Source organism: Mustela putorius, unplaced genomic scaffold, assembly GCF_011764305.1.
Source record: "Mustela putorius furo isolate JIRA1106 unplaced genomic scaffold, ASM1176430v1.1 tig00003896_pilon_pilon_pilon, whole genome shotgun sequence".
Classification (NCBI taxonomy): domain Eukaryota; kingdom Metazoa; phylum Chordata; class Mammalia; order Carnivora; family Mustelidae; genus Mustela; species Mustela putorius.
The window spans coordinates 8,702,166-8,729,534 of NW_025422045.1; the positions used below are offsets into that span (position 1 = coordinate 8,702,166).

The 27,369-nt window shown below is 49.8% G+C and overlaps 1 protein-coding gene across 1 annotated transcript; it reads right to left on the reverse strand.

Annotated features, from left to right (window-relative positions):
• Positions 1-12,013: 12,013 nt before the first annotated feature.
• Positions 12,014-26,799, reverse strand: UBAP1L (ubiquitin associated protein 1 like). The gene is made up of 5 exons (XM_013059578.2): positions 25,900-26,799; positions 19,913-20,551; positions 17,898-18,104; positions 13,266-13,367; positions 12,014-12,311 (listed from the first exon to the last, which is right to left on the reverse strand). The coding sequence occupies exons 1-5, from the start codon at positions 26,317-26,319 to the stop codon at positions 12,177-12,179; spliced, it is 1,503 nt and encodes a 500-aa protein (XP_012915032.1). The 5' UTR covers positions 26,320-26,799; the 3' UTR covers positions 12,014-12,176.
• Between the last annotated feature and the right edge of the window lie 570 nt (positions 26,800-27,369).

Here is a 27,369-nt window from a genome sequence, read left to right on the forward strand (position 1 = left end):
CATGTGGGCAGAAAGGCCTCCTGTGGGCACCTGATCAGAGCATGGAATGCGGGACCCCCAAGGAGCAGTCTCTCCAGGCTCATCTCCACATGATTTGGCCCCAGCTGGAGTGGGAAGCATGAAAAGGAGGAGCCCCCCTCTCTGGTGACTCGCTTCAACAACTAACAAAACATAAAGGAGGCCTTTCGTGGGGCTGCAGAGTCTTGGACCAGGGTATAAACCTTCTGTGCAACCCCTCCTTTGTGTGGCTGGAGCGGGGAGGGAAGTTCTGGGGTAGCGGGGAGAGGGGAGGCAAGTAACTTACCTAGAGACACACAGCAATGCTACACACCACCCTGAGCTAAAGCCCACGCCTCTGGAATCCTTTTCCCAGCACACCAGGCTGCATCTCTGTGCTGCCCTCAGGACACCTGGAGGGCGCTTCCCCACAATGACCTGCCCTCCCTGATTCCAGACCTCCAACCTTACTGTTCCCAATAAGTCTCCCCCTCTGGCGTAGCATTGTTTTCAGCACCCTGCTTTCTTTCAGCGGACAGAGACGAAGGAATTGAGCTCTAATGGTTGCATCTGGGCACCTGGGCCCTTCACCATTTGATAACCCTAAGTGCAACCTGATGCCTTTGGCCAGGTATACTTCTCTTTCCAGGAACCTGTTTCCATTCTAACAGCGGCCTTCCGGCCTTCCGTAGATGTGCGTAACCCCACAGTCCTGACTGTCGGGGCGCTGGGAGGGAGCTCACTAAGTGGGTCGGGGTGGAAGGAAGGGACCGAGGCTCTGCAGAGGGCCAGCTCTGTCTGCTAGGTAGCCAGCTCCTCTTGGAGTCCAGCCTGGGCTCTGACACTAACTGCTCTGGGACCACAGCTAAGTAGCTTGAGCTTGCTGTAATGAAAGTGTCTCCAGTCCAGACAAGGAGGACAATCCCTGCCGCAGAGGATTGTTAGGAGAGCGAATTGGGAACCTAGGGGCCTGCATGCAGTAAGCCCAGCTTCCACGTTCCCTTCTCCACCCCCTCGCTTTCTCGGGACCCCATCTGGGAGGCAGGCAGGGTTGGGAAGAGTTGGGTACTGTCCAGCAGTCTGTGCACTTATCTTATCACTCAGTGAGGACGCAGGACTGGTTTTGGCATCAGGGGACCTGGGTTCATCCTCCAGCTCCATCACATGCCTGCTGTGTCCTCTGGGCAGAGTTGGTTTCTTTATAAAACGTTCATCATGGTAAGACTTACTGGATAGAGTTGCTCTGCAGACAGATTATGTGAAGCAGGCCAGTAGCTTTCGCATTAGGGAGGGAGGTTGGAACCTGAGTGGAAAGAGCTTTGAATGCCAGGCTAACTTGGGCCTTATTCTGTAGGAAGTGTGGATCCACAGGAGGTGTCTGAGTGGTGAATATGGAAGCCAGATATCCCATTTCTTGAATGCCAGTACCAAGCCCCTCATCCTGCCCTGTGCTTCAGGACTCCCATCTGGCCTTGCAGATCCACTGTCCCTTTCTCACAATCTGTAGCCCAGGAGGCTGCCCTTGGGGGTCAGATCCCTGAGCTCCCTTGACTCCAGGTCAGATGGGAGACACTACCAGAAGGTAGGGGGTAGAGAGGAGTGGGATGTCAGCGGGTTTTGTTCCTGGCTCCCTCCCTGCAGGGCTGCCCCTGACTGATCTTTTCCCCTCCGCTGACCCAAGTCACAGCTCCTCTTAGGTGACCACCTCCCCTCACTCTCCAGGCCTAGGAGTGGTGAGAGTGTCTGTGTCATTGGCCTTGCACTCTCCCTGTAGTAGCCTTTCAGCCTTTGTAAATAGTCCTTGGTGACCCAATGTGAATGTGCCATCTCTTTCTTGTTGAGATACGTGCCCTGTCCCTTCTGGCCCTCATCTCTCTGGGCATCTGTCATTGAGTGGCTACATTTGAGCACAGCAAGGCATACTGGAAAAGGTCCAATTCAGTGCCTTGGCCTGATTATGCAGTGATGGGAACCAGAAGAACATCTTACCAGAAGGGGTGGTGCCTCCAGGGTCCGGAAGCTAGGGCCTTGCCTCCCCAGCCACTTGAATTTGAGGGGAAAAAACTGACCTTTAGAAACTCTCTGAGGAGTGGCTGGGAACGGAAACAGAAGCAGATGCATGAGCTTCAGGGAGCACAGCTTCCGCTGTCCTCTCCCAAGGGAGGGACCAGGCAGGTCCCCAGTGCCAGCCTCTAGGTAGAGTCTGGATCTCTATGGCCCTGTCCAGACCTGACCTTTATCAGGTTTAAACAAGGGGTCCTGCAGGATACAGAAGGGGAGCCCTGGAGATGCTCATCCCACACCCATCCCTGCCATCCATTTGCTGGGTGAGATTGTCTTGGTTGTATGACCTCTCTGAGCCCCACTTTGTATCTGTCATTGAAGATGTTAGTCCATCTGGTGTACGTGCTTGCTGTATGGTGAGGTGGGGGAGTGTGTGTGCCAGGTCCATGGTGAGGAGAACCCGGATGCTCCAGCTTCCAGCTCAGACTTCCTGGATTCTAACTCTAGCACTAGTACCTTCTGACCACATGGCCTTGGACAGATGTTAACTTCTGTGAACCTCAGATGGTGTCTGTTGATGAGGACTATGGGGAGTTGAGTGAGATAGGACGCAGAAGGAGCTTAGGACGGTGCGAAGCCCCCAGCAAGTGTCAATAAACCAGAAAGCCTTCTGCCCTTAGGCCAGGGCAGCGGATTGTCTTGCCAATAATAGTCGGTCTGGCTTCAGGTGGAAGAGATAATCAATGACTACATGGTGTGGTTGGGATTCCCAAAGAGGGGCTGTGGGCCTTGAGAGCATCTGCCACCATTGTCTCTGGGTTATAACTCCTTGACCTGGTGTCACCTTGGGGACATAGGCTGGAAAAGGTGGAGGGGCAGGCATGTGAGACCTCTCAGCCACATTCTGAAATGTGTTAGCCCGATGATGCTTGGCCCAGCACCTCTAACTTGAGGCTCTGCACCCTGGGGAAGTCCACACACTTAGCTTCAGAAACAGTGACCTAGCTTGAACTCAGAAAACAGCCCCGGACTGCAGCTAGGCCATCCCTTGGTCACCTGTCCCCACCTAGCCTATAGTTGGGATGGAGAGACCGGGGTGGTGGCTTCCTTGACCTGTGCCCACTCCTATCCTCAGAGCACAGCCTGGTCCACCATAGAGAGTGCGGTCCCTGCTTCTGGACTGTGGGATGGTGATCCATGCTTGTCTCTGCTTAGCTCTGCTGCCATCTAAAAGGGACCACATGCTCCCCAAAAGAGGACATCAGGGGGTGACAAACCAACTTGGACCACTATTCCTTCCTGGGAGACTAGCAGGCCTTGCACAGATTAACACCGGCACCCTCCTAGCAGTTACCAGGCTCCACATGTGGTCCTCCCAGGCTCTGAGAAGCAGGGCACTGAGGAATGGGGACTAGCTGCCTTTGTCCCTTGAAATCACCACACTGACGGTGTTCTCCCAAGACCCAGAGCTTCCCTTAATACTGTCTGGGGATCGGGGCACCTGGGTGGCTCAGTGGGTTAAAGTTCTGCCTTCGGCTCAGGTCATGATCCCAAAGTTCTGGGATCGAGCCCCACATCAGGCCCTTTGCTCGGCGGGGAGCCTGCTTCCCTCTCTCTCTCTGCCTGTCTCTCTGCCTACTTGTGATCTCTGTCTGTCAAATAAATAAATAAAATCTTAAACAAACAAAAAATACTGTCTGGGGAGCACTTTCCCCGGCACTTTGGTGAAACCAGTGTGGAAGTCAGTTACCTTTCAGCAGGGGCCATCCCTCTGTGGGCTTAATTTCATGGGTTTCCCTTCTTTCCTTCTTCTGTCTTTATTCAACAAATGCTTTGGAGTACATTCCAGCTGGGCCAGCAATCCAGGTCAGAGAGACAAGCCAGGTTCAGGGCTGGTGCCCAGTTCTTCACAGAGGAATGAAGGAAGCAGCCCCTTGGGCAGTTATAGGACCACAAGATAAGCCCCTTGATGGAGATAAACCCCTCCGTGAGAACCGTCCTCCCACTTTAAGTCTTAGACCTTTGATGAGTTTCCCTGAGCGACGGGACACTCTCTGCCCCGTGTGGCCGCTGCCTTTAATCAGATTCTCTCGTTGCCTCCATCAGAGTGCTGTGGCCATCAGCAAGGGCAGCTACCCTCGACCAAGTTCAAGAGGACAGGATTCTATCAGGAGGTCTTGGGGCAGCCCCAGGCTCCATGGGAAGGCCAGAGCCCCTGGCTGGGGAGGGATAGGAGCTTAGCTGCGGCAAGGGGCCCTAGCAGAAGCTGCTGCTTATGGCCAGCCCTCTGGAGCTGCAGCCCGAATGAGGATGCTCCAGCTTCCAAGGTCACACTGCAGACTCGGCCTGGCCCTGTGTGGGTGACGTGCCCCCACCCTCTGGTCAGGGGAGGACAAGGCATCTCGACACACTAAGAAGGCCCACAGCCAGCAGGGGAAAGTCTTCCAAGGTCACTGGGTGTCACTTAAGAAAAATTGGGGATGGCTTTGTGGCCTCAGAATAGAATGGAATAGGTGCAAGGAAATGGAGAAGGCGGCCCTCCAGCACACTGGAGCGACCACTGTGGTCTCAGTTGTACTAAGTTGTGTCCCCTTCTATGTACCTCAGCCAGGCTCATGCTCCTGCAGACCAGGCATCACCCCTCCACCTGGAGGCTGCCCACACTGCCCCAGCACCAGTCTTCCAGAGGATCCCCATCTCCCTTCTCTTCCTGGTGCTCAGCACAAGGCCTGCTGAGGCTCATGGGATTGTTTGGCAGCTGAGGGACTGGGATTAAGCCATGGCCTGGGGCTGGTCTGTCCTGGGTCCAGGGCCTCCTGGCTTCCATCCTTCCGCTTTCACCCAACACCCAGTTAATGTCTCTGCAAAGGCTTAAAACATCCCTTTAATGACAATAAATAAATAAATAAATAAATAAATAAATAAAATCATAGGTTAAAAATCTTGGGCAGTAAAACAGTGGATGACGCTGTGTGGGCAACTTCCCAGAGGACACAGAACACACACGTCTCCTGAGCTGGTGGCCTTATAAGGGCAGGTTCAGGAAGAGAATGGGCAGGAGGCAGGGCCTCTCGCCAGGAGAGGAAGAGGCTGGGGTGGGGGTGATGCCCCACTGCTGGGTGGGGAGCAGAGACAGCAGGGGTACTGGCTGGGACCCAGTTCCACAGGGGGAGCTGGCAAAGTGCTACCTCCAGAGGCCTCCATTGGCCCACAGCCTGGTCGTCCTGCCTTCACTGCCATTGTCATCAGCACAGGCGCTGGCCTGCTCTCAGCCAGCTGCCATGCTGACTGGCCAGCTCAGCAGAGTGACCCTCCTGCTCCAGGAGAGGCCATTTCTCATTCTTCTTCCCACCTTCCCTGACTCGTGGGTCCAGCAGGCCTGACACCCAGCTGGTATGCAAGAAAGGTTTATTGGATGAAATAATTAGTAAGTGAATGGTTCCTTGATGGTAGCTTGAGCTCATCAGCTGGATGTAGCACCTAGAAATAGGGGCAGTGTCTTCTCAGAGGCTAGCACAGGGCTAAATGCATGGGAGACACTTTTCCATGGATTTGGTGGTGGAGTAGGCCCTCTCTCAAGTTGAATCGAGTGATCAGTTCTTGTCCTACTCAGGACACAGCACACAGACATACACACCCCACAAATCCTCCATACGATGCCTCCAGCAGGGGTTTCACTGCCCCTGAGGATAGTGGGGGTGTGTGTGTAAGAGAGAGTTTCTGGAAGGGTCTGGCAACAAAGCCCTGGCCCTTAGGATGGAGAGTGAAGAGAGGCGTGGACCAGGAGGTCCCATGCTGGGCGTGGGGGGCTCTGGAAACCTCCCCATCCCTCATGAGCTCATTTCCAGAGCTCCCTAAAGCCCCATATGCTCCTTGCAGCCAGAGTCGTACAAGTGACCTGAGTTGATGGTCAGATGAGGTGAAGAGCTGGGAGGGTCACCCCTTCCGTTTGCTAGCTTTTACTGGGCCTATAACCTCATCATTCAAGAGCCACTGTTCATGAGTTAAGCCTTACCCTCTCCCCAAATCTTCTTTTAACAGGCAAAGAGTGTTCCCTGCAGGGGCCAACAAAGGAATCTCACCAGGTAAGATGGGAGGACAGGGCAGCCAGAGGTCAGCCTGGGGAAAGGTCAGCCCAGGAGGAAGTGTGGAGGGAAGGGGACCAAGAGTGGAGCATCCTTCACTGGATCCTTGGAGGCCAACTGTCACCTGAGGGTGCATCCCCTCCCCTACACCCCCTCCTTGCCTAGAGCTGAAGGGTCAGGGCTGAGAGGAGGCTCTGGCAGCCCCTCAGCTGGCACTGTTCGTGGTGCCAGGAGAATGTTGTCAGCTGTAGAAGGCTGAGTCCAGTTGAAGCAAGAGCCCCAGAGGCTCTTACCAGAGGCGGGAGAGGACTGGAGCCAGCTGTCTCAGCTTGAGCCCGGTGAGCCCCCAGCCTTGCTCGAGACCCTGACCTCTGAGGAAGGCTTGCTGCGTGGTCATTCTGTTCCAAAATAGAAATGCCCCTTGTATTAGAGTAATGCAAAACACAACAGAACTTCTTTATGTGACTGCTTGAAATTCCACCATTAGTCACGTATTATTTTGGGTTACGCATTGCCCCTCTGTGGTAGGTTGAATAATGGTCCCCTGAAGACATCCATGTCCTAATCCTTGGAATTATGTTACCTTACATGGTAAAAAGGACTTTGCACATGTGCTTAAGTTAAGGATTTTTAGATGGGAGATTATCCTGGATTAGCCAGGTGGGTCTGATGTAATCACAAAAGGTCCTTTTAAGAAGGAGGCTGAGGGTCAGCCAGCTAGAGGGCAACGTGCACATCCCCCTGGAATGAGAGCAAAGAACTTGAGATTTCAGCCTGAAAGTTCATGAGACGCCACCTCCCTATCCCCCTCCACTCCCACCAGAGTCAGGAGGCCTTCAGTCTGTTGGCACTGAGCCTCTGAAGGAACATGGTAAGGACACAGAAGAGACAGGATATAGGGCAAAGAAGTCACAGCAAGCACCAAGGCAGAACTTGCTTCCTTCCGCATCCCTGGGCCAGGCCGTGATCTGCCCCCTCGTGCCCTGGCTTCACCATCCTCCTAGCCTCCTCTCCGAGGGCCGCCTTGCTTAGACTCTGCCTTCAGGTAGCTAAGTGTGTCATTGCTTCTGTTTCAGGGGACCACCAATACAGTCACCTGACCCTTAGTATTAGCTGTAATGATAGTCCTTCTCTCAGGATACTCCCAGAATCCTCTGCTGTGGCTTCCTTAAACCCTGCTGACCACAGAGGCTGAGTTACAGGGATGGGAGGGTGGGGAGGAAGGGGGAGATTCTCCCAGGTTTTCAGAGTTTGATCATAAACGCTAGAGATTTGTTAACCTTAACAACGATGAGGGGGATGAGAGGATGATCAGAGGAAAGGCAGCAGGGTTTATAGGACTGAGGCAGGGTATAAATCTATATAAACAAACACCATACCACAAGCATCCTGTATGCTAGCTCATTCAGTCATCCCTTTTTGGGAAGTTTCAGTATCCATGTGTTATAGATAAGGAACTGAGGCACAGAGAGAAGATGTGACCTTCAAAAGGTTATACACACACACACACACACACACACACACACAGGTCACACAGCTAGTTAATGATAAGGCTATAGTTTCAGCTCGGATCTAACTTCAGATCCCAGGCTTTTAACTACCACACTCTACTGTGACCTAAAAATATTTTAAATTTATAGCGTGTCCATTGATGCCCCATTTTAAATCAAGCAGTAGTTTCCTAGGAATGGAAAGTTAGGTGCAGGTGGGCGAGGAGTGGGAAGAGCCGCATGGGGAAGAAGCCTGCCAGCTGGTGGCCTCTGATCAAGGGGACTTAATCAAGTGGCCGACCAAGGCCAGACTACCTTAATCAAAACACACAGAGCTTTGGATTTAATGTTGCTCTTTAGAAACTGAACTTGAATTTTATTCTTTCTCAAATGCAGTTTTATTTTTGACCGACTTTATGCCGCCTTGCCAATGTTCTCAAATAGTTTTGCATTGCCTGCAAGTGACTCAAAGCAAGTTTTAGGGCCAAAGCATATTTTTTATGTGATTTCAAGTTGGCAGACATCGAGGCTTAGCGGAAGGCACCCAGGGGCTGGACAGACCTGAGGAGTCCTAGGTTCTGGTCCCAGACTTGCTGTTTAGGTCAGGATAGGCCTGCAGAAGTCCTCACTAAACATTCAAACAACATGTCTGGTTTGGAGCATGAAAAACATGGAAGATTTTGGTCTTCTCCAGGCCTCAGGTCCAGGTCCAGTCCTGCTCGCTGTGTAGAGGAGGTTGAGCAGTCTTAATTCCGTGGTAACTGCTCTAGGTCTTTGCATAGGGCCGGCTGGGAAGGGCAAGGGCACTGGAGTCTTGGCCAGAGCCAAGACTTGCCTGAGTCATGGGCAGCTCCAGCAACTGGTCTCCTCAGTCTCTGGGGTCCTCCAGAGGATAGGCTTCAGTGACTGGAGACAATTCTGGTTCCAAACTGCCTACTCCACAAATGAGGAAAGACTGACAGGCTGTCAGAGCAGGAGGCCCTGAGGGTTACACATACTGGCCGTGGGCCCAATATATTGAATAAGAATCTCCAGAGGATGGGGCGCCTGGGTGGCTCAGTCAGTTAAGCATCAGCCTTTGGCTGAGAGTCATCACAGGGTCTTCTGAGATGGAGCCCCACATTGGCTTCCCTGTTCGGTGAGGAGTCTCCTTCTCCCTCTGTCCCTTCCTCCTAACCCTCCCCCCCACCAACCCTGCTCATGAGCATACTTTCTCTCTCTCAAAAAATAAATAAAATCTTAAAAAAAAAAAAAAAAAAAGAATCCCCAGAGGTACTGGCATAAAAACAGACACACAGATCAACTGAACAGAAGAGAGCCCACCCATATATAGTCAATTAATTTATAACAAAGGGGCCAAGAATATACACTGGGGAAAGGACAGTCTCTTTAATAAATGATGTTAGGAAAACGGGACTGCCACATACAGAAGAATGAAACTCATCTGCCGTCTTACAGCATACACAAACATTAACTGAAAATGGGTTGAACACTAGAATGGAAGACCTGAAGCCATAAACCTCCTAGAAGACAAAATAGGTGGTAGGCTCCTTGACATAGGTCTTGGCGATGATTTTTTGAATCTGACACCAAAAGCAAAAGCAACAAAAGCAAAACAAAACAAAAAAACAAGTGGAAAATAAGATTCTTCATAACAAAAGAAACCATCAACAAAATGAAAAGGCAACTACTGAATGGGAGAAATATTTGTGAATCATATATCTGATAAGGGGCTAATATCCAAAATATATAAGGAACTCACGTAACCCAACAACAGATTAATAGACACTTTTCTTTTTTCTTTCTTTCTTTTTTAAGACTTTGTTTTATTTATTTGAGAGTGTGTGTGCATGTGCACACAGGTGGGGGGAAGGGCAGAAGGAGGGGACAAGCAGACTCCCCGCCAAGCTGGGAGCCCGACGCAGGACTCCATTCTAGGACCCCAAGATCACGACCTGAACTGAAGTCAGAGGCTTAATTGACTGAGCCACCCAGGTGCCCTGAATAGACATTTTTTCAAAGAAGACATATAGATAGCCAACAGGTACATGAAAACATGCTCAAGAGCATTACTCCTGAGGGAAATGCAAATCAAAACCCCATGGAATATGACCTCCACCTGTCAGAATGGCTATCATCAAAAAGACAAGAGATAACAAGTATTGGCGAGGATGTGGAGAAAAATCCTTGTGCACTGTTGGTGGGATTGTAAATTGGTGCAGCCACTGTGGAAAACCATAGGCAGGTTCCTCAAACATAGACCTAAAAATAGACCTACCAGATGATTGGCAATTCCACTCTGGGTGTTTATTTAAAAGAAAACAAAAACAAAAACACTCACTCACTCAGAATAATAGATGCTCCCCCAAGTTCACTGCAGCATTAGCTACAATAGCCAAGACATGGAAACAACCTAAATGTCGACAAATGGATTAATCAATAAAGATACCGTGGTTTATATATGCAATGGAATATTATCCCGCCATAAAAGGAATGAAATTTTGCCATTTGAGACAACATGGATGGACCTCAAGGGTGTTACGCTAAGTGAAATGAGTCAGACAGAGAAAGACAAATACCGTATGATTTCTCTTAAATGTGGAATCTGAAAAAAACAAAAAAGCCAAAACCCCAAGTTGATAGATAGCAGAGACCAGGTTAGTGGTTTGGAGGCGAACAACAACAAAACCAGTTAAAAAACAAGAGATTTTTTTTTTTAATCCCCAGAGAGCTCCTTATAAAAACAAAATAGATCCCTGGGGCTGCCAAGCTGGACTTTCTAAATCAGATCACCCCGGAAGAGGGCCTGGGCCTCTTTAACAAACTCTCAGGGGATTCTTATCGATGGCAGCCAAGTCCAGTCTCTCTACTTTTCCCAGGGAAACTGAGTCCCAAAGAGGCATTGAGCCAGTCAGCAGCAGAAACAAAATAAGAAATTAGGTCTTCTGAACCACAGTTAGATGTTCTTTCCACACTAACTAGGAGCCCACAGGACTGAAAAGAATGGCTCACCACTTATTTTATTATTCTTAAAATCAAAGTTATTCATGCCTATAGTTTAAAGAGTCAAATACATGGGGCACGTGAGTAGCTCAGTGGGTGAGGCCTCTGCCTTCAGCTCAGGTCATTATCTCAGGGTCCTGGAGTCCTGGGATCGAGCCCCGCATTGGGCTCTCTGCTCAGCAGGGAGCCTGCTACCCCTTCTCTCTGCCTGCCTCTCTGCCTACTTGTGATCTCAATCTTTCTCTCTCTCTCTGTCAAATAAATAAACAAAATCTTTAAAAAAAAAATAAAGAGTCAAATACAGGTAGTTTTACAAGGGTTTTATGAAAAAACACAGTTCCTTGTCTATGCTCCCCCATATGCCCCTCCCCAGAGGCAATGACTTTCAACTCTTTCAGCTAATTGTTTTCATATTTAAAGAGACCAGAGTGTCACCCAAAAATATGCCTCTTTGACATAAAAATCATTTTGAGTTGAAGGTGATTAAGAAGCAACAAATGCAGGAAAAAATCTCCTTCTACCCTCCCCCACATTTTGCCTAAAGGCAAGGTATAAACTCTCCTTTTCTGGAGACAAATTCTTATCAGTCCAGACATGCTCCAGAAGAATCTGCCAACAAACCTACTCAGCTAGTTCACTTCCCTGTATTTACACCGCCCCCTCCCCCAACAGCTTCCATCTCTGGAACCCCAAAACCAGTTTCCTTTGTCCTGTCATTTCTATACAAATTGACTGTTCTTTGTTGAAGATGCGATACAAGCCAGAGTTCTAACTGCTGTTTTGAGTTCCTTTTCATTGAGGTTTCCCCCATATGATGTAGAAATGCCACATGTGTTAATAAACTTTTTCTCAGGACACCTGGGTGGCTCAGTCATTAAGCATCTGCCTTCTGCTCAGGTCATGATCCCAGTGTCCTGGGATCGAGCCCCACATCGGGCTTCCTGTTCAGCAGGAAGCCTGCTTCTCCCTCACCCCCTGCTTGTTTTTCCCTCTCTCACTGTGTCTCTCTCTGTCAAATAAATAAAATAAAATCTTAAAAAAATAAAATAAAATGTTTTTCTCTTCTTAATTGGTCTTTTCCATGAGGAGCCCCAGCTGAAAACCTACAATGGGTAAATCTGGCCTCCCCTACAGTATTTACCTCCACCTTTGGCATTGTTTGTATAAGTGTGTGTCACTCTTGTGTGATCTTTTTTTTTTTTTCAAAGTTTATTTATGTATATTTTTTAAAAAAATTTTTAAGATTTTATTTATCTATTTGACAGAGATCACAAGTAGGCAGAGAGAGAGGGGGAAGCAGGCTCCCTGCTGAGCAGAGAGCCCAATGAGGGGCTTGATCCCAGGACCCTGGGATGATGACCTGAACTGAAGGCAGAGGCTTAACCCACTGAGCCACCCAGATGCCCCATTTGTGTATTTTTTTAAAGTAATCTCAACACCCAATGTGGGCCTCAAATTCACAAACCTGAGATCAAGAGCCACCTCCAACTTAGCCAGCCAGGTTCCCCTCTTATGTAGTCTTACTAATCCAGTTACTATGGATTGCCAGGTTTGGCCCAGGACTGGGATGCACAGGCATTGTGGAATGCGCCAGTGCTCACTGGGCACAGGCCACCAGCTCCTCCAGCGCTTGCTCACTGCGGTTGCCGTGGACCAGCAGCACTTCCTTGATCCGGTCCTGCTGGAAGCCCATGGCACTGAATTGTTCCCAGAGGCGCAGGAACTCCCCTGCCTGAAGAAGGGGAAGAAGAGAGAGTGCTGGGGACACTGCCAGGCCAGTCACCTCCTGTGGAGCCTTCTCCCTGGTACCTACTGTATCTACTCTGTATATGGACTGCCCAAGCCAGGTAAGCCTGGTCCTGGGCAGCACCTGCTTTTTCTTCCTATACCTTGGGGTGACATGGGCCTGGACCTCCCTTCCTGTGCCAAGGAAGGAGGTTCTGGCCTGACAACTGGCTCCATCCTGGCTTTACTCCTCCATTCCAGCTCATTCCTCACTCCCTGTGCTTGGAGACTGGGGCAGAAAACAGGAGGCTGCATACTGGTGCCCAGAGGAAGCACAGCCTGGGGTCTCTACCCAAGCCCCAAACCCTGCCAAAGTTTCACACCGTGCAGCCTCTGCCTTTCTTCCTCCTCTGGCCCCAGTACCTGAGAAGCGCCTGCTTCTTCTCCCTTCCTCCCTTCCCCCTGGCATCCCCTGAAGCTCTCTGTCCTTGCCTCAGCCTCTGTGGAGAAGCGCTCAGTAGAGCCACAGCCAGCAGCACCCTGAGGACAGGTCATGTCCACTGGGCACTCAGAACATACCACTGAGCCCACAGCTGCCTGCTTTCTGGGTTCCCAGGTAGCCAGCAAACTGCCCGAGCAGAGTTTATGCATCCTTGTGCTGTACGTGGCTCCTCTCTAGGTGTCTGACAGAGTGGACATTCAATAATATTTGTGTGTTAATTTGGCTAAATAATGTGAAAGTCTTGCCACCTGTTTCCCTCCCCATCCCATCTTCTCCCCTTCCCCACGCTTCACCTCCCTGGGCTGTCTCCTCCTCCCCGGGGCTCAGCAAGCAGGCTGTCTCCTGATGGCCCCAAGGCTCTGACTCTAGCACAAGTGTGCCCCTGCACACTAGGCTTATGTGTGGACCCCTGCCCATCTCCTCCCCCAACTCTGGGCCTGGGCAGGTGGCCCTGCTGACCTGGCTCTCGGAGAACTGGAACATCTCCATGGCCTCCTCCACCAGCCCCTCCTCGTAGCCTTGCCGCAGCAGCCGGTCACAGGCACTAAGGTAGCTGAGAAACTGTGGGGGGTGGGGACGGGGAGTGGTGCAGTCAGAGCAGTGGCAGGGGCAGCAGATGAGATAGAGAAAGCACCCTGGCAACCTCAGCCAGGCCTGAGCTCAGACCAGGCTGACAAGTCAACCCACCACACACTCACAAAATGGCCCCAAAGACCCTGTGAGCCAAGAGAAGAGGGACAGAGGTGTCCCCTGGAGACCCAGGGGTGGGTGGACAGCAAGTTCTTAACCAATTGTCCCCAACCAGGGGCTATAATCTAGGAAAAGGGCTGTCAGGGTAAGATAAGGATTCCCAGGCCCTAAGTGGGGAGTGGGACAGGCCGGAAGCACGGGCGCCTCACCCACCACTCATCCCAGTCTGGTCACCCTCCCTAGTGAGCACCCACCTGTGTGAAGCAGCCTCCTCAGCATCCACACCTGGGCAGCCCCACCCCATCCCTAGACACATACATGTCTGCTACCCGGGCCCATATGAACTCTGGTGCCAGAAAGGGGAGGAGGACAGAGGAAGTACCACAGGGCTGGGAAACCTGTTCAGGTCACTCTGTGCTTAGTCACCAGAAGCTGCTTTTGCCCTCAGGATGAAGTACTGCCTCCTTACCAGAGCCCAAAGGCCTTCCCCTCTGCCCCTGTCAGCGGCCTCAGCACCCCAGGCCTCCACACATCTCGCTCCCTCGGTCAAGGCCAGCCTCAGCCCTCTTCCCTAGGGAGCCTCTGCCCTGGTCTCCACTGGGGGCCTTGCCTGCAGCTCCCATAGCCCTGTGCTTCCCCTGTCACAGTGTGTCCAACTCTAGTTATTTTCCTCTCTCTCTCTCAGCGAGGGAAGGGTTGTTTCAGTCTTGATCACCACTGTGTCCCCAGCACCCAGCATGGCAGGCAGAAGGACCTCAATAAATGTATGCCATGTTTCTAAGATGAATTAAGAACTACCTTCAAGGAGCTCACTGCTTGGGGGGGGTAGGGGAGGGGGGTGAGCCAGATAGAGGAAATCTTGAGTCCCGGGCAAATCAAAGCAACACTTATAGAGAGCCAATGCCAAAGGAAGGTTCCAGGCCATAAGAATTATGGGTATAGGTGGAGAAGAACAGGGAGGTTTCTACAGACCTTTAGAGGTGGATCATACAGATGAGTGCTTTCTAACTGCTTTAGCTTCTAAACTGTCCAAGCATCAGGAGACGTCAACAATAATGAGAAGATCGAGCTGTTCTTGGAGAACTGGGGGGGCAGGAGCAAGGGAGCCAGGAGTCTGGTGCTCCCGCCTCAGGATGCCTGACCTTGCTCTGAGCATGTTTTGTAAACCATCCAGCCAAGCTCTCCTTGTTCAGTGTAAGAAAGAGGCCCAAGCAGGGTGGGCAGGTTGCCCAAGGACCCAGGACTAAGACCTAGATCACCTGACCTCTCGGCTTTGTCCATCAGGGACCCAATGCTAGAGGAGGTTTTCTGAGCTGCCTTGAAAGTGAACAGGATTTCCAAAGGTGAAAAGAAGAGCAAGTCAAGCGTGGATGGTGGCTGCTCCTTGGTCTCTTGGTTCAAACACAGCAACGGTTCTTGGCCTTGGTGCTGACTGCAGCTACCTGGGAGCTCTGACATGACTACCCATAAGCCTCGGACGGGTGTCTCTAGAAGCTCAGATATAATTGGTCTGGGAGGCAGTCTGCGCACTGGGATTCGTATGGCTCCCCAGGTAATTCTGTGCAGCCATAGCTGAGAACCACTGACTCAAGGGACAGCTGACCTCAACCCATACCAGTAGACCCCGTGCAGGCTGGCTATCAGAACCACCTTCAGATCCTTAACACAATAGGCCTTTTTGCACACTCCAGATCTGCTGACTGGGATTCTCCAGAGTAGGTCCTGGGGATCTACAGTTATAGACATTCTGCTGCTTGGTCAGCTTTTGGTCCTATGAGACTGTAGAAGCCACCAGGTCTGCCTCAGGCCCCAGGATGTCACCTTCACACCCCAGAATGGGGGCCTCAGCACTCATTGATTATAAATGCATGTACTCCCCTCCATTCTGTAAAGAGGGGAAGCACCCTGAGGTGCCTGGAGTCCCATACCAAGTCTGGGCCTGGCCTGTGGATGCTCACACATGCCACCTGTGTTGTCCTATAGGCAGCCAGTGGGCACATCAGTCCTCGTGAAAGGAAGGAAGGAAGGAATGATGAACAAAGCTTATCTTTTATATCTCCTCCTTTCTCCCTGGCTCTTCTAACTGCTCTGTCTCTGTCACCTGATGCTCGCCTTCCTGGGCCATCTGTCTATAATTTCTAGCCAAAAAGGTTTATTATAGTGTACATCCTTTAAGGGGGGAAGGACTCTGAACCCAAGGAGTTGCTCAATTAATGGTGGGACTTCACAGAATAGAGGGAAATAATCACTTGGTGGGGGAGGACAGATGGAGTCATCCAGTGGCCCTTCAGGCCCACACCTTAGGGCTTGGCTCCTGACTGACGACCACGGAATAAGGCCACCCAGAGATCCGGCTGGCCAGGCAGGTGGTCAGTGCATATCTGGAAACACAATGTTCCTGATGCAGTGGGATTCTTCCAGCCCATCCATGGGGAGGCCAGTGCCTTGTGCTGGCTCCGACTCATCCTCAGACCCCCACAGTGATGGCCTGAGGCCTCAGCCTTGTCACAGGAGCTAAAGGGACTGGGTGGCATGTCAGAGCTCCCACCGTGGCCATGGTCCCTCACAGTCCTTCTGGCCAGCTTCTGGGCCCAGGTCCTAGCTTTCAGCAGTTGGTGAAGGTGGGGACAATCTTAGATCTACTCTTAAATCTCAGATCAGTCTTGGGTGCTTCCCTGGAAGGTTCTCGCCCAGTAAATGAGAGGAAAAGTACCAGGCAACAAAGATTCAGAGTCAAACCAGCCTGGCCTGAACCCCGGCTCTTCCACTGATTGGTTATATGAACCTCCCTGGCCTCAGTTTCCTCATCTGCAAAGTGGGGAGGGACAGTAGTAGCAACCTTGCAGAACTGAGAAGACCTAATCAAATATTCTCAGATTGAGGGCCTGGCACAAAGAAGGTGTTGGATGAATGTCAGCAGCCATGTTGGAAGTTTTCCTCCAGGACAAGGCATGGACTGATGAAGCCAGAGGAGAACAGAGCAGGGGTGGGTGAGGAAGGTGGCCACGTGCATTCGCCCACCTCCTCATCCTGGCAGCACCACGTCCTGCTTCAGCTCTGGTCTGAGTCACTCTCCTTCTATCCCTCCCTTATCCAGAAGCAGGCAGCTCTGGACCTCAGGGACCCAACATATGACAGCCGTCAGACATTACGGAGAGAGTATCCAAACCCTCTGATGGTGATGGAGCAGAGATAGAAGAAAGGAAGAAGTGCCAACTGCCCTGGGACCTTTTGATATCTGCAGCTCAGCTTTCCAACCAAAAGAGTTCCCATGTGCAGAAAACAATGGGAAGCAAGATGTGACCTTCAGGTGGGAGAAGGGGGGATCAGGCAATGGCATTCCATGTCACCTCCTGCCCCTACTCATAATAATCCTTCCATGCCTCCCTTTTGTGAGTGGGTCATTTATAAACTTCTCAGCTCAGCCTTCAAGGCACCCTCAATCTGCCCTCACCACCCCCTTCCCTGTCCTGTCTCTCACCAGCCTGCATCATGCACTCTGCACTCCAGAGAGACCGGCTGGATCAGGGCCTCCCAAACCCTGCCCCGTTGCCTCCACTCCTTTGCTCAGACTGTTCCTCCTGCTTGGAATATTCTGCCTTCTGCTTCCTCCAGATTCAGAGTTTATTCATCCTTAAAGTCCAGCTCAAGATGTGGTACCTCCGTGAGCCTTTGCTGATCACTGGAACCTCCTTGTGCTCGATTAAGGATGGCCATAAATTCTTTGCAGCCCCTTCCACCAAGGGGAAGTTCCTCCCCATAGCTTCTAGCTCCATCTGACCACCTAGGAGGTGCCGAGTAAATACTGTGGACTAGATGAAGTGGATGGATGGGTAGATCAAAAGAGAAAGAGATGGATATGAATATGGATAAACTGCTCTTTGAGGGGAGTGGTTAGAGCTCAGCCATCCCTATGGTGGCCAGCAGCTACATCTGGCTATTTTAATTTAAATTAATTACAATTAAGTGAAACAAAAAGTTCAGTTTCTTAGTCACACTAGCCATATTTCAAGTAGTCACATAAGGCCAGTGTCTACTGTATTGGACAACCCAGGTATAAAACATCTCTCTCATTGCAGAAAGTTCTACTGGGTATCTCTGGAGAGATTACTGGCTGCCCAAAGCTTCAGCCCCCTGTGCTTGGGGCAGAGACTGGGATAGGAGAAGAATATTACAACTCTCCAAATGGCCATGGAGACTCCTGATAAACCCTTATGGATAAAATGGCACCAGGGTCCAGAAACTTGCTCATAACCCTCAACAATTAATGCCAGGCTAAAGGTTCTGCTTCTAAAGAGAAGGAAACAAAGATTTTCAAGTTAAAGATAAAAACTACTTGGCCACACACCTGGCTCAGGGGTCCCCACAGCCCCCCAAGCTCAGGGGTCCTCCTTTACCTACCTGGCTCAGGCTCTGCCGCCCTGTCTTCTGCAGAGCCGTGATGGCCCTATGCAGGGGATACCCCAGGGCAACTACGGGTGCGATGAGGTCTTGCTCCTCCTGGCTCAGGGCAGACAGCAGGTCAGCAGAAGTGGGGTGTGATTTGCAGGTGCTGAGATGCTGAGGCACGCCGCCAAGAGGCGGCAGGCAGGTGTAGGGGCTGAGGGACTGAAATAGAGACAGGCTGGGTGTGTCAGTTGCCTCTGGAGGTGATACCCGGCAAGGCAGGACATTCTCCCGCAGGAGAAATATGATAGGTCCATCCCTATTATCCCATTTCACAGACATTGAAATTGAGGTTCAGAGAAGTTAATGACTGGGGAAGCAACACACACTTGGGACCTGAGCCCTGCTCAGAATCACATTCGGGGTTCTTTACCCTACACTTTAGTGAGGGGGAAGCAGGGCTGGATCTTCTTCCTTCTTCAGGTTGGCTGGGCTGAGGTTTGGTAGGGCGTGGAGCAGGGTAGGGACTGGGCACACTGGCCCTAGAGTAAGGAGGGTGGCTCGAAGGCACTTCAGCGGGTTTGGCCAGCATCACCCTTCACCCATTCCCCATGAAGAAGCACCCACCTGCCCACCCTAACCAGACTGCCCTGTCCCCTTCTCCCCAGGGAAAGCCCAGCTGCTGCCCTGGCTCCTGGGGAAGAGCGTATATGTTTGACATGAATTGTCCACCCATCCCTAACTTTTCAGGGGTTCTCCTGCCATGAGCTTTCCCTAGGGTCTGCTTTTGACCCTCAAACTGGAAGACATCCAAATCTTAGGATCTGAATCTACTCTTGTGACCTTAAAAATGATTCTTAGCTGTTCTCTGCCTCAGTTTTCCCTTCTGCAGAACAAGGACGGTTGTTGCTAGAGTTACATTTAATCTGGATCAGGAAAGAGCCATCCTGGCATCAACGTCTGGCCCTTGATATGGCGCCGCCTGCCCAGTTTACAGAGCCTGTGCTCTGCGTTTGCCCTAACTAACTGTGTGTGGTAAAGTGACCCAGGGAGAGCTCAGGGCAGTTCAGTGACTCTCCAGAGGTCACACACCCATGAGTGGGAAAAGTCAGACCTCTAGTCTGTCTTTTGGATTTAAATTTCACCTGGGCCTTATTCTGTTGCATCTCTTGGCCCAACAATAGGGCAGCTAGGGGACAGAAAACTGTGTCCCATTGTGCCCTTTGGCTCTCATTCCTGACCCACTCCATCTGTCCAGATCCAGGCTTTATGGAGTTTGGTACTTAACATAATTTGGGCCTCTTAAAAAAGGCACATTAGATATAAAGCCTTGGAAGAGGCCAAGAGGCCCCAAGAGGGGTTTGAGGTTTAAGCTTCACTGGTTTCACTTTAAATTCACTTCTACTCCTGGTTCTTCCAGGAGCACATCCTCTGTCCCGAAGCCTTCCCAGTCGGCAAAAACTGTCCCCTCTCAGCACCTGATCTCTCCCACTACAGGCACTGCCTTGTCCCACCTCTCCCTGGCCAACTCTCTCTCAGTCAATGTTACTTCCTGGGCAGCAGGAAGTAACTGCTCAGGGAGCAACCTTTGATTTGAGCCTCCAGCTTACCCATCCCAAAGGAAGCCTCACTGGGTGGGAAGCCTTAGATTTGAGGCACATTCATTCATTCAATGGACATTCCAGGAGCACCCCCAGGGGCCAATCTGCTGCTGGGTGCCCTGGAAACAAAAATGAAGGCCCTCCAATCCCTGCCCTAAAAAAAATTCATACTGCATGGGAAGAGACAGATACTGGATGATTACAGTTATTGTGGCGTGGGTCCCAACAGAAGGAAAACAGACACAGCAGAAAACAGGGAATGGGGCTTCTGAGCAGGGACTCGTCTAGGTCAAGGGAGGCCAGCATGGTACCCGGCTAGGTGAGAACAAGTAAAGGCAGGAAGGAGAGCAGAGAGGAGGGAACGAGGGCTGCGGATCAGGCTGGGACCCAGACTACTGGGGGCCTTGCTGCTGAGCTGGGGTTCCTTACCGCGACCGTGGGCTTGTGGCTCCGCAGCGGGGGCATGGCGCCAGCCGTGGAGGGCCGTGGGGGCGGCGCGGGGGCGTTGGGGAGCGTGGGCGCAGGGCCCGCGGGCAGCACCGGGCCGGGACTCGGCGCGGGGCTGGGGCAGAGGCTCAGCGCCCGGTGGCGGATGCGGTGCAGGAGGGCGCGGGGGCGAACGGACAGCCGGCCCTCCGAGAGCCGCCGCCGCGCCCCGGCCAGCTCCGACTTCACGCCATGCAGCAAGTCCAGCGAGCACCGGGAATGGCCCGGGCCAGCGCTCGCGGGGGAGCTGGACAGGGGGCTGCAGGAACCTGGCCCTTCCTTGTTGGCAGAGGCGGCTTCTTCCTCTACGTGGGCCTCCTCCTGGTTCTCTTCCAACTCCTCCTCCTCCTCTTCCTTGACCTCCTCCTCTTTCTCCTCCTCCTGATCTAGCTGCAGCTGGGGTCTGGCCTCGGGGCAGGTGTCTGCAGCTGGTGGGGGCACTGGCTCAGGTTCTGAGCCGACCAGCAAGAGCCAGGCAGGAGGGGCCGATGCCATTCCCAGGGCGTCGCATTGGACGGGGCAGGGTCCCCGGATGACTGCCTCCACCCAGAAGAGCACCCTCCTCTCCAGGCTGAATTCGTGCTGCAAGAAGAAGGGGATGTGAGGCTCTTGGGCCCAAAGCAGGGCCAAGGGCCCACCCCTACCGTGCCCCCTTTGTTCAGCCAAAAATTTGTCAGGCCTGGGCAGCTTCTGTTTCTGAACGCCAGGCACTTATTACCACCCACCCTCAGCCCCAGTTTTAGTAAGCACTGGGATCGATGGATAGCAGTAACAACTGAATGGGTTAACTCTGCCCAAGGACATAATGAGGAATTAGGTTAGCACAATGAAACAGTCCCTTTGCCATTAAGTAATTGAAACCCCAAATCCCAAGTCCCTTTGCCATTCAGTATGTAATTGAACAACAGCAGCTTTAAAAAAAAAGTCTCCAAAAAACCTTGTTTTTAGCAAAGACACTTTCACTTGAACTTGAATTTTCACCCAGCACCATTTGCCAGTGAGCACTCAGCCCTGGAGGCCCACTCAGCACACAAACCTCTCCTTCCCCTTGTTGCCATCAGAGGTTACTCTGAGGTCCAGGAAACATAAAAATCACTAATCTCTGTTAAACCCCACTAAGTATGTTATAGTGTTATTTCTCTTTGCTGAATATGAAATTGAGACTCAAAATCTTCAAATTGCTGGAAATCAGATTGGTGTCAAGTAGTTTGAGCTGGGATTCCTCTGTCCACCTGACAGTAGTGTTTTCTCACTACATATCAGGCCACCTAAATAAGCAGTCTGGAGTTTACATAAATAATCTAACTTGAGAATTTAGAATTGAGTCAAAAATAAATTATTTATCTGCTGCCCACTTTTAAAAGTAAGAACGCCTGGGTGGCTCAGTTGGTTGAGCAGCTGCCTTCGGCTCAGGTCATGATCCCGGCGTTCCTGGGATCGAGTCCCGCATCGGGCTCCTTGCTCGGCGGGGGGCCTGCTTCTCTCTCTGTCTCTTCCTGCCATTCTGTCTGCATGTGCTCGCTCGCGCTCTCTCTGACAAGTGAATAAATAAAATCTTTAAAAAGTAAGAACCAGAAATACAAAATTCTGTTAAAAAATGTAAAATTGTTTAAAAGGCTCTTTCAGTGCTCTATGATGGTCAATGAAGGAAGAACGAAGCTGGGGGAGGTGGTATTTGTGGGGGGAAGGAGAGGCAGAAAGACAGGTACTCAGACACGTAGATCACAGGTTCTGCCCCCTTCTCTCCTGACATGACCCCAGGTTGAGGAGAGGAACCTAACTAGGCCGTTCTAGCATTGCTTCCTGACTGAGGTAAGGGACTGTGTCTTATTCCTCTCTGCATCCCCAGGGCCCAGGCAGGCCTGACACAGGGTGGACGTTTGTAAGTATGTGCAGAATAAACAGCTGGATGAAGGGATTGAAGCAAAACAGGCAGGTTGTGAAGGACAGAGGAGGGAAAAAGACCACGTGAAGAGTGATGAGGCAGACATGGAGAGAAAGAGACTAAGGCGGTTTCAAGACAGCTGATGGGACTTGGGACGAAAAGATACCAAGACCCAACATCAATACCAACACTTGATGATTTATGGAACTAAGCAAGATAATTCTAAAGTTCATGTGAAAAACAAACAACAGAAGTGCCAGAAGACTCTGGGCACAAAATGGTAAATAGGGAGAGGGAACTGGCCCTACTGGCTGTTTAATCATATTATAAAATGTCAATAATTGAAACTATGGTATTGGTACAGATGCAGGTATAGAATAGGAAGTCTAGAAATAGACCTTAATATCTATGGGGCTTTAGGAAATAATAAAGGGGGCATCTCAAACAATGGGAAAAAGAGGGACTAGCCAATAAATTATGTTAGCTGGCTTGAAGAAAATAAAGTTGGATCCATTCTCACGTTATACAAAAGAATTAATTCCAAAAGGACCAAAATTTAAATGTATGTATGAAACTATTAAAGTACTAGGAAAAAAACAGAAGAGATGTCCTCAAGTGGGGAAAGCCTTTCCCAAAGCCATAAAAGTACAGATACACACATGTGCAAAATCTGCATGCAAATATACCACAAGCAAGGTCAAAGATAAATGGCAAAGTGGGGGAAAAACAGCACTCACATAAAGAGACAAAGGGCTAAATTTACTAATATAAGAAGTGTTAGAAATAGATTGGAAAAAGATCAACAGTTCAATGGGAAAGGAGCAAAAGATATGGATAGTCCACAGAAAAAAGCCACACAGATGTCTTCTAAACACACGAAGAGTTGCTTAACTTCACTCGTGATAAGAGAAAGGCAAATCACAGCTACCCTGAGATACCATCTGCCTACTCCTCAGCAAAGACCCGAAGTCTGAGGACACTCTGTTGGTGGGGGCGCATGTGACCTCCTGTAGAGTGCTGGCTGGGATGGAAATCAGTATGACTCCTATGGAGGAAAATTTGGAAAAATGCTTAAAGAAATTCAAAAGGACACATGCATATCATCATTCCCAGCAGCACTGTTTATCATGACAAGAGACTGAGAAGAACCCAAGAGTCCATAAAGAGGGCACCCATTCAAGAAAGTAGGATATAGCCACGTAATGCAATGCCACACAGTGACAAATGAAACTGAAGAAGCTTTTTATGTACCAATAAAGAAAGATCTTAAAATATATGCAGTACAAAAGTCAAGAAGAACAGTGTATATAACATGCTACCATTGGTGTAAAAAGGGAGGAAATAGCTGTACTTGCTTGTCTCTATACACATAAATATCCCCAGAAAAATACAGAGAAAATGAGGAACAGATATCCCCAGTGAGGGTGTGGAGCTGGGGAACTGGGTCAATGGGAAGGTGTCAGTGGACGACTGTTTGCTCTCCCAAGGCCTTCAAGCTGCCTGTGGGCCACGCTGCACACACCCACTGCTTTTGTAGGTAAACTGTTATTTGTTTTTTTTTTTTTAAGATTTTATTTATTTATTTGACAGAGAGAAATCACAAGTAGATGGAGAGGCAGGCAGAGAGAGAGAGAGAGGGAAGCAGGCTCGCCGCTGAGCAGAGAGCCCGATGCGGGACTCAATCCCAGGCCCCTGAGACCATGACCTGAGCCGAAGGCAGTGGCCCAACCCACTGAGCCACCCAGGCGCCCGGTAAACTGTTATTTGAACACAGTTATACCCACCCACTCCTTTCCAGAACTCTGGCTTTTTCTCTAAGCAGCAGAGTTGAGTAATTGCCAGTTTTTACTACCTGGTCTTTTATAGAAAATGTTTGTTAACCTCCGCTCTATATAATTTTGTAATCTTTTTCTTTTTCTTTTTTTTTTCATTTTTAAACCATGTGAATGTATTTTTTCACTAAGAATATATTTTTTTTTGTTAGGGCAGTTCACTCTAATTAAAGGGAAAACTGCGAAACAATAAAAACACAGAGTTGCCAAGGCTTTAAGTATGGAAGGAAGGGTGAAGGCAGCGGAGGGGAAGGGGTGGACATGGGCTTTGGGGTCTGACAGACAAGTGTTGGAATCCTGGCTGTGTCACTCGCAAGTACATCAGTTGAGTGGGAACTTTGGTTTCCTGTGCCATGGGGTAGGAAAACATGCCTGCTAAAAGGGTTATCATAAATAGGAGAGAGAAGAGTGACTGTACACAGAGCACCTAAGCAGGGGCTAACAGTAGCTTACTTCTTCCCTTTAGACCACTGTAGGTTCACCTGGTAATCTAAGCACTACCTAGAACATCATTGTTATGGGAAATGTATTCCAGGTTCTAAACACTGGGAATATAGCCCGATGAACTCAAGGGGACTTAGTAGGAGAGGCTAAACTGTTAACCTGGAGTTTAGAGGCTAAACTCCATGGAGTTTAGAGGAGTTTAGGCTCCGGGGAGTACAGATACCCTCCCTGAGAGTAGGGGTCAGAGCCAGGCTCAGCACCTGGGCGAGGACACCAGACATGGACTTGGTAGAAAGTTTCCCAGTTCTGCTTCTAAGAGAAGTAACGTTTAGGATAGTCTCTTCTCGGCTTGGTCTGAGCTCAGCAGGGAGGGGAAAGCTGTGATAATCCACCTTGGCTGGAGCTTCATCAAGCGAATTCCTTTTCCCGACGACACAGGCCCACAGTGCAGGCTGCCTGGGAAGAGTCAGAGCTCCCACCCCACAGACTATTGGCCCGTGGACACTGGGCTCTGGGTTTTACAGAGTGTATTTCCCTTCTGGACACCTTGGTCCTAAGGGTCTGTCGATAAAGCAAAACGGCACCGAGTCTCCTGTTCCTGGGCCCCCGAGCCACTCAAGCCCCTTCCTCTTTCGTGGATGGTACTTTCTGCACCTGACTTCCTACAACCCAGTTTTCTGCCTCAGAACATCACTCGTCCAGTGTTTCATGCTCCGATCCTGCTCTGAGCGAATACACAATGATTTGGAGATAACACCTGGGTTAACACCTTACTATCTCCACTAACTTTGGACAAATGACTTCCCTTCTCTGGACTTCAGGTTCCTCATGTGCAAAATGAGTGAGGGCCGCCCTAGAGCCTCAGAGTTTTTTACCAAGTACCCTGCAGACAGTGAAGAAGGCACACAAGGCACACAAGACTCTGAGAGGCCCAACACCAGTTTCAGAGTTTTTGGCAATCTCGTTCTTCCGTTTGTAAAAATTCATGTGAATTCTGCGTCCTCTCTCATGACCTGTGTTATAATACAGATGCAATAGGTTTCCCCCAAACCTTCAAGTAAATGGGACTCTCCTGGAAGTTAGATCATCATGTTTCTCTTGAGGGTGTGCAATACCACTGCATACACTGGGTGCATATCCCCCTGTGTGAGCTGTGGGGCATGGGGGCTTTCCAGGGCACCTCCGGGGGAGAGGTGCTTTGGGTCTATGGAATAGTAACCCCTTCTAATGTGTCCCATGTAACTGTCTGCATTTTAACAGAGGATTCTGGAGATAGTGTCTTAGTTCACAGGAGTGATTCTAAATGGTAGAATTTTGACCATGGCAGCAGGCCAACAGGGAAAAGAGGAATTGGAGTATCTTTGCAATGACTCTTAGTCACTTTTTATTGGCAGCTTCCTGTTATTCTAAGCTTCAAATAAACCCCAGCAAATAATCCCCATCATCAGGCCACTAGCCTTCTTCGTGAAACACCTTTTCCCTTGGATTTTTCCCAAACTTTCTAGAACATACCAGAGATGGACTTGCTGCCATGTATGTATGTATGTATGTAGGCTCCACACCTAGCGTGAAGCCCAATGAGGGACTTGAACTCACACCCCTGAGATCAAGACCTGAGCTGAGATCAAGAGTTGGAGACTTAACTGACTGAGCCACCCAGGTTCCCTGGCCTTGCTGCCCTTTAAAATCAAGGAACAAGACCCATGAGTCTCAGCATCAGATCTAGAGGAGCAGAGACAAGAGATAAACGGACAGACAGATACACTTACCATAGAACCCAGCAGAAGCTCCCTGCAGGCTGGGATGCTGAGTTCTGGCCCAGGAAGGGACTTTGTGCCTATCACAAAGCCATTGGGCACCTTGAAGGGAATGCCGTCAAGGGCATTCATTCTGTCAGAGGAGTGTGGCGATGGCTGAGCAGGCTGGGGCAGGCTGCCTGGTGGCAGGGAGAGAGCACAGTCCTGAGGACCAGGCTTGGTCTCAGATGACCTCACCACTCTCTTGAGTGCTGACTTAGCTGAGCCCCACACAGCCGGGAAAGAAAAGGTGAAGTGGCTGGTGCTGCACAGGGAGGAAATAAAAGTGAGAGCATTCAAACTGACAGGAATTGATAATTTCATGCTTAAGTTTTGTTCTAGGCCATTGTTTCCCAAAATGTGGCCTACAAAACTGGTTCTAAAGTGTGTCATCAAAAGAGTTTCCAGCCAAACATGTAAGGAAAAAAATGTCAAATTACACAAACTCTTCCAGAAAAGAAATACTTTCTTTTCTGAAATATTTTCAGAAATATTTCAGAAATATTTTCTGACTCATTTTGATTTCATCACCACCTTGATACCAAATCTGATAAAATTAAAGGCCAATCTCTCAGGAACATAACTGCAAAAATCTCAACAAAAATAATTATGGATAGGAAAATACAACACTGCCAGCTTGAGGGTTGAGTATATTTCAGGAGTGAGAGACTGGCTTAATATTCTAAAATCAATCAGTGGGAATAAAGATAAATGTCAATAAAGATGAAAAAAATATATGATTATCTTTGTAGAGGCAGAAAAAGCACTTCATAAAACCAGTACCTGTTCATGATTTTAAGAAAAAAAAATTAGCAACTTAGGAAGAGAAAGGATTCTCCTTAACTTAATCAAGAATATTACCAAAATATCTAAAGCAAACATCCTACTTAATGGTGAAATACTGAAAGATATCCCCAACATCGGAATTGAGACAAGGATGTCCCCATCATCTCTTCTGTTCAACATTGCACCGGAGGTACTAGCCTGTGCCAAAGGAGAAGGAAAGAAAACAAGGACTGGAAAGAAATAAAACTACCATTATCTGTGGACGGCATATGTAGAAAATTCAAAGGAATCTATGAATAAAACTCTTAGAATTAATAAGTGGATTTAGCAAGGTCTTTGGATTACAAGATGAATATATAAGAACCAAATATATATACAAAGTATGTAAATGTTGTCTTTTAAAAATGTCATTAGAGGGGGCACCTGGTTGGCTCAGTTGGTTAAGCAACTGCCTTCGACTTGGGTCATGATCACAAGTCCTGGGATCGAGACCCACATAGGGCTCCCTGTTCAGTGGGGAGCCTGCTTCTCCTTCTCCCTCTGCTGCTCTGCTTGCTTGTGCTCTCTCACTCTCTGTCAAATAAATAAATTTTAAAAAGACTTTTGAAAATGTCATTAGAGAATGAAATTTTAAATAAGATACCATTTCATATTATT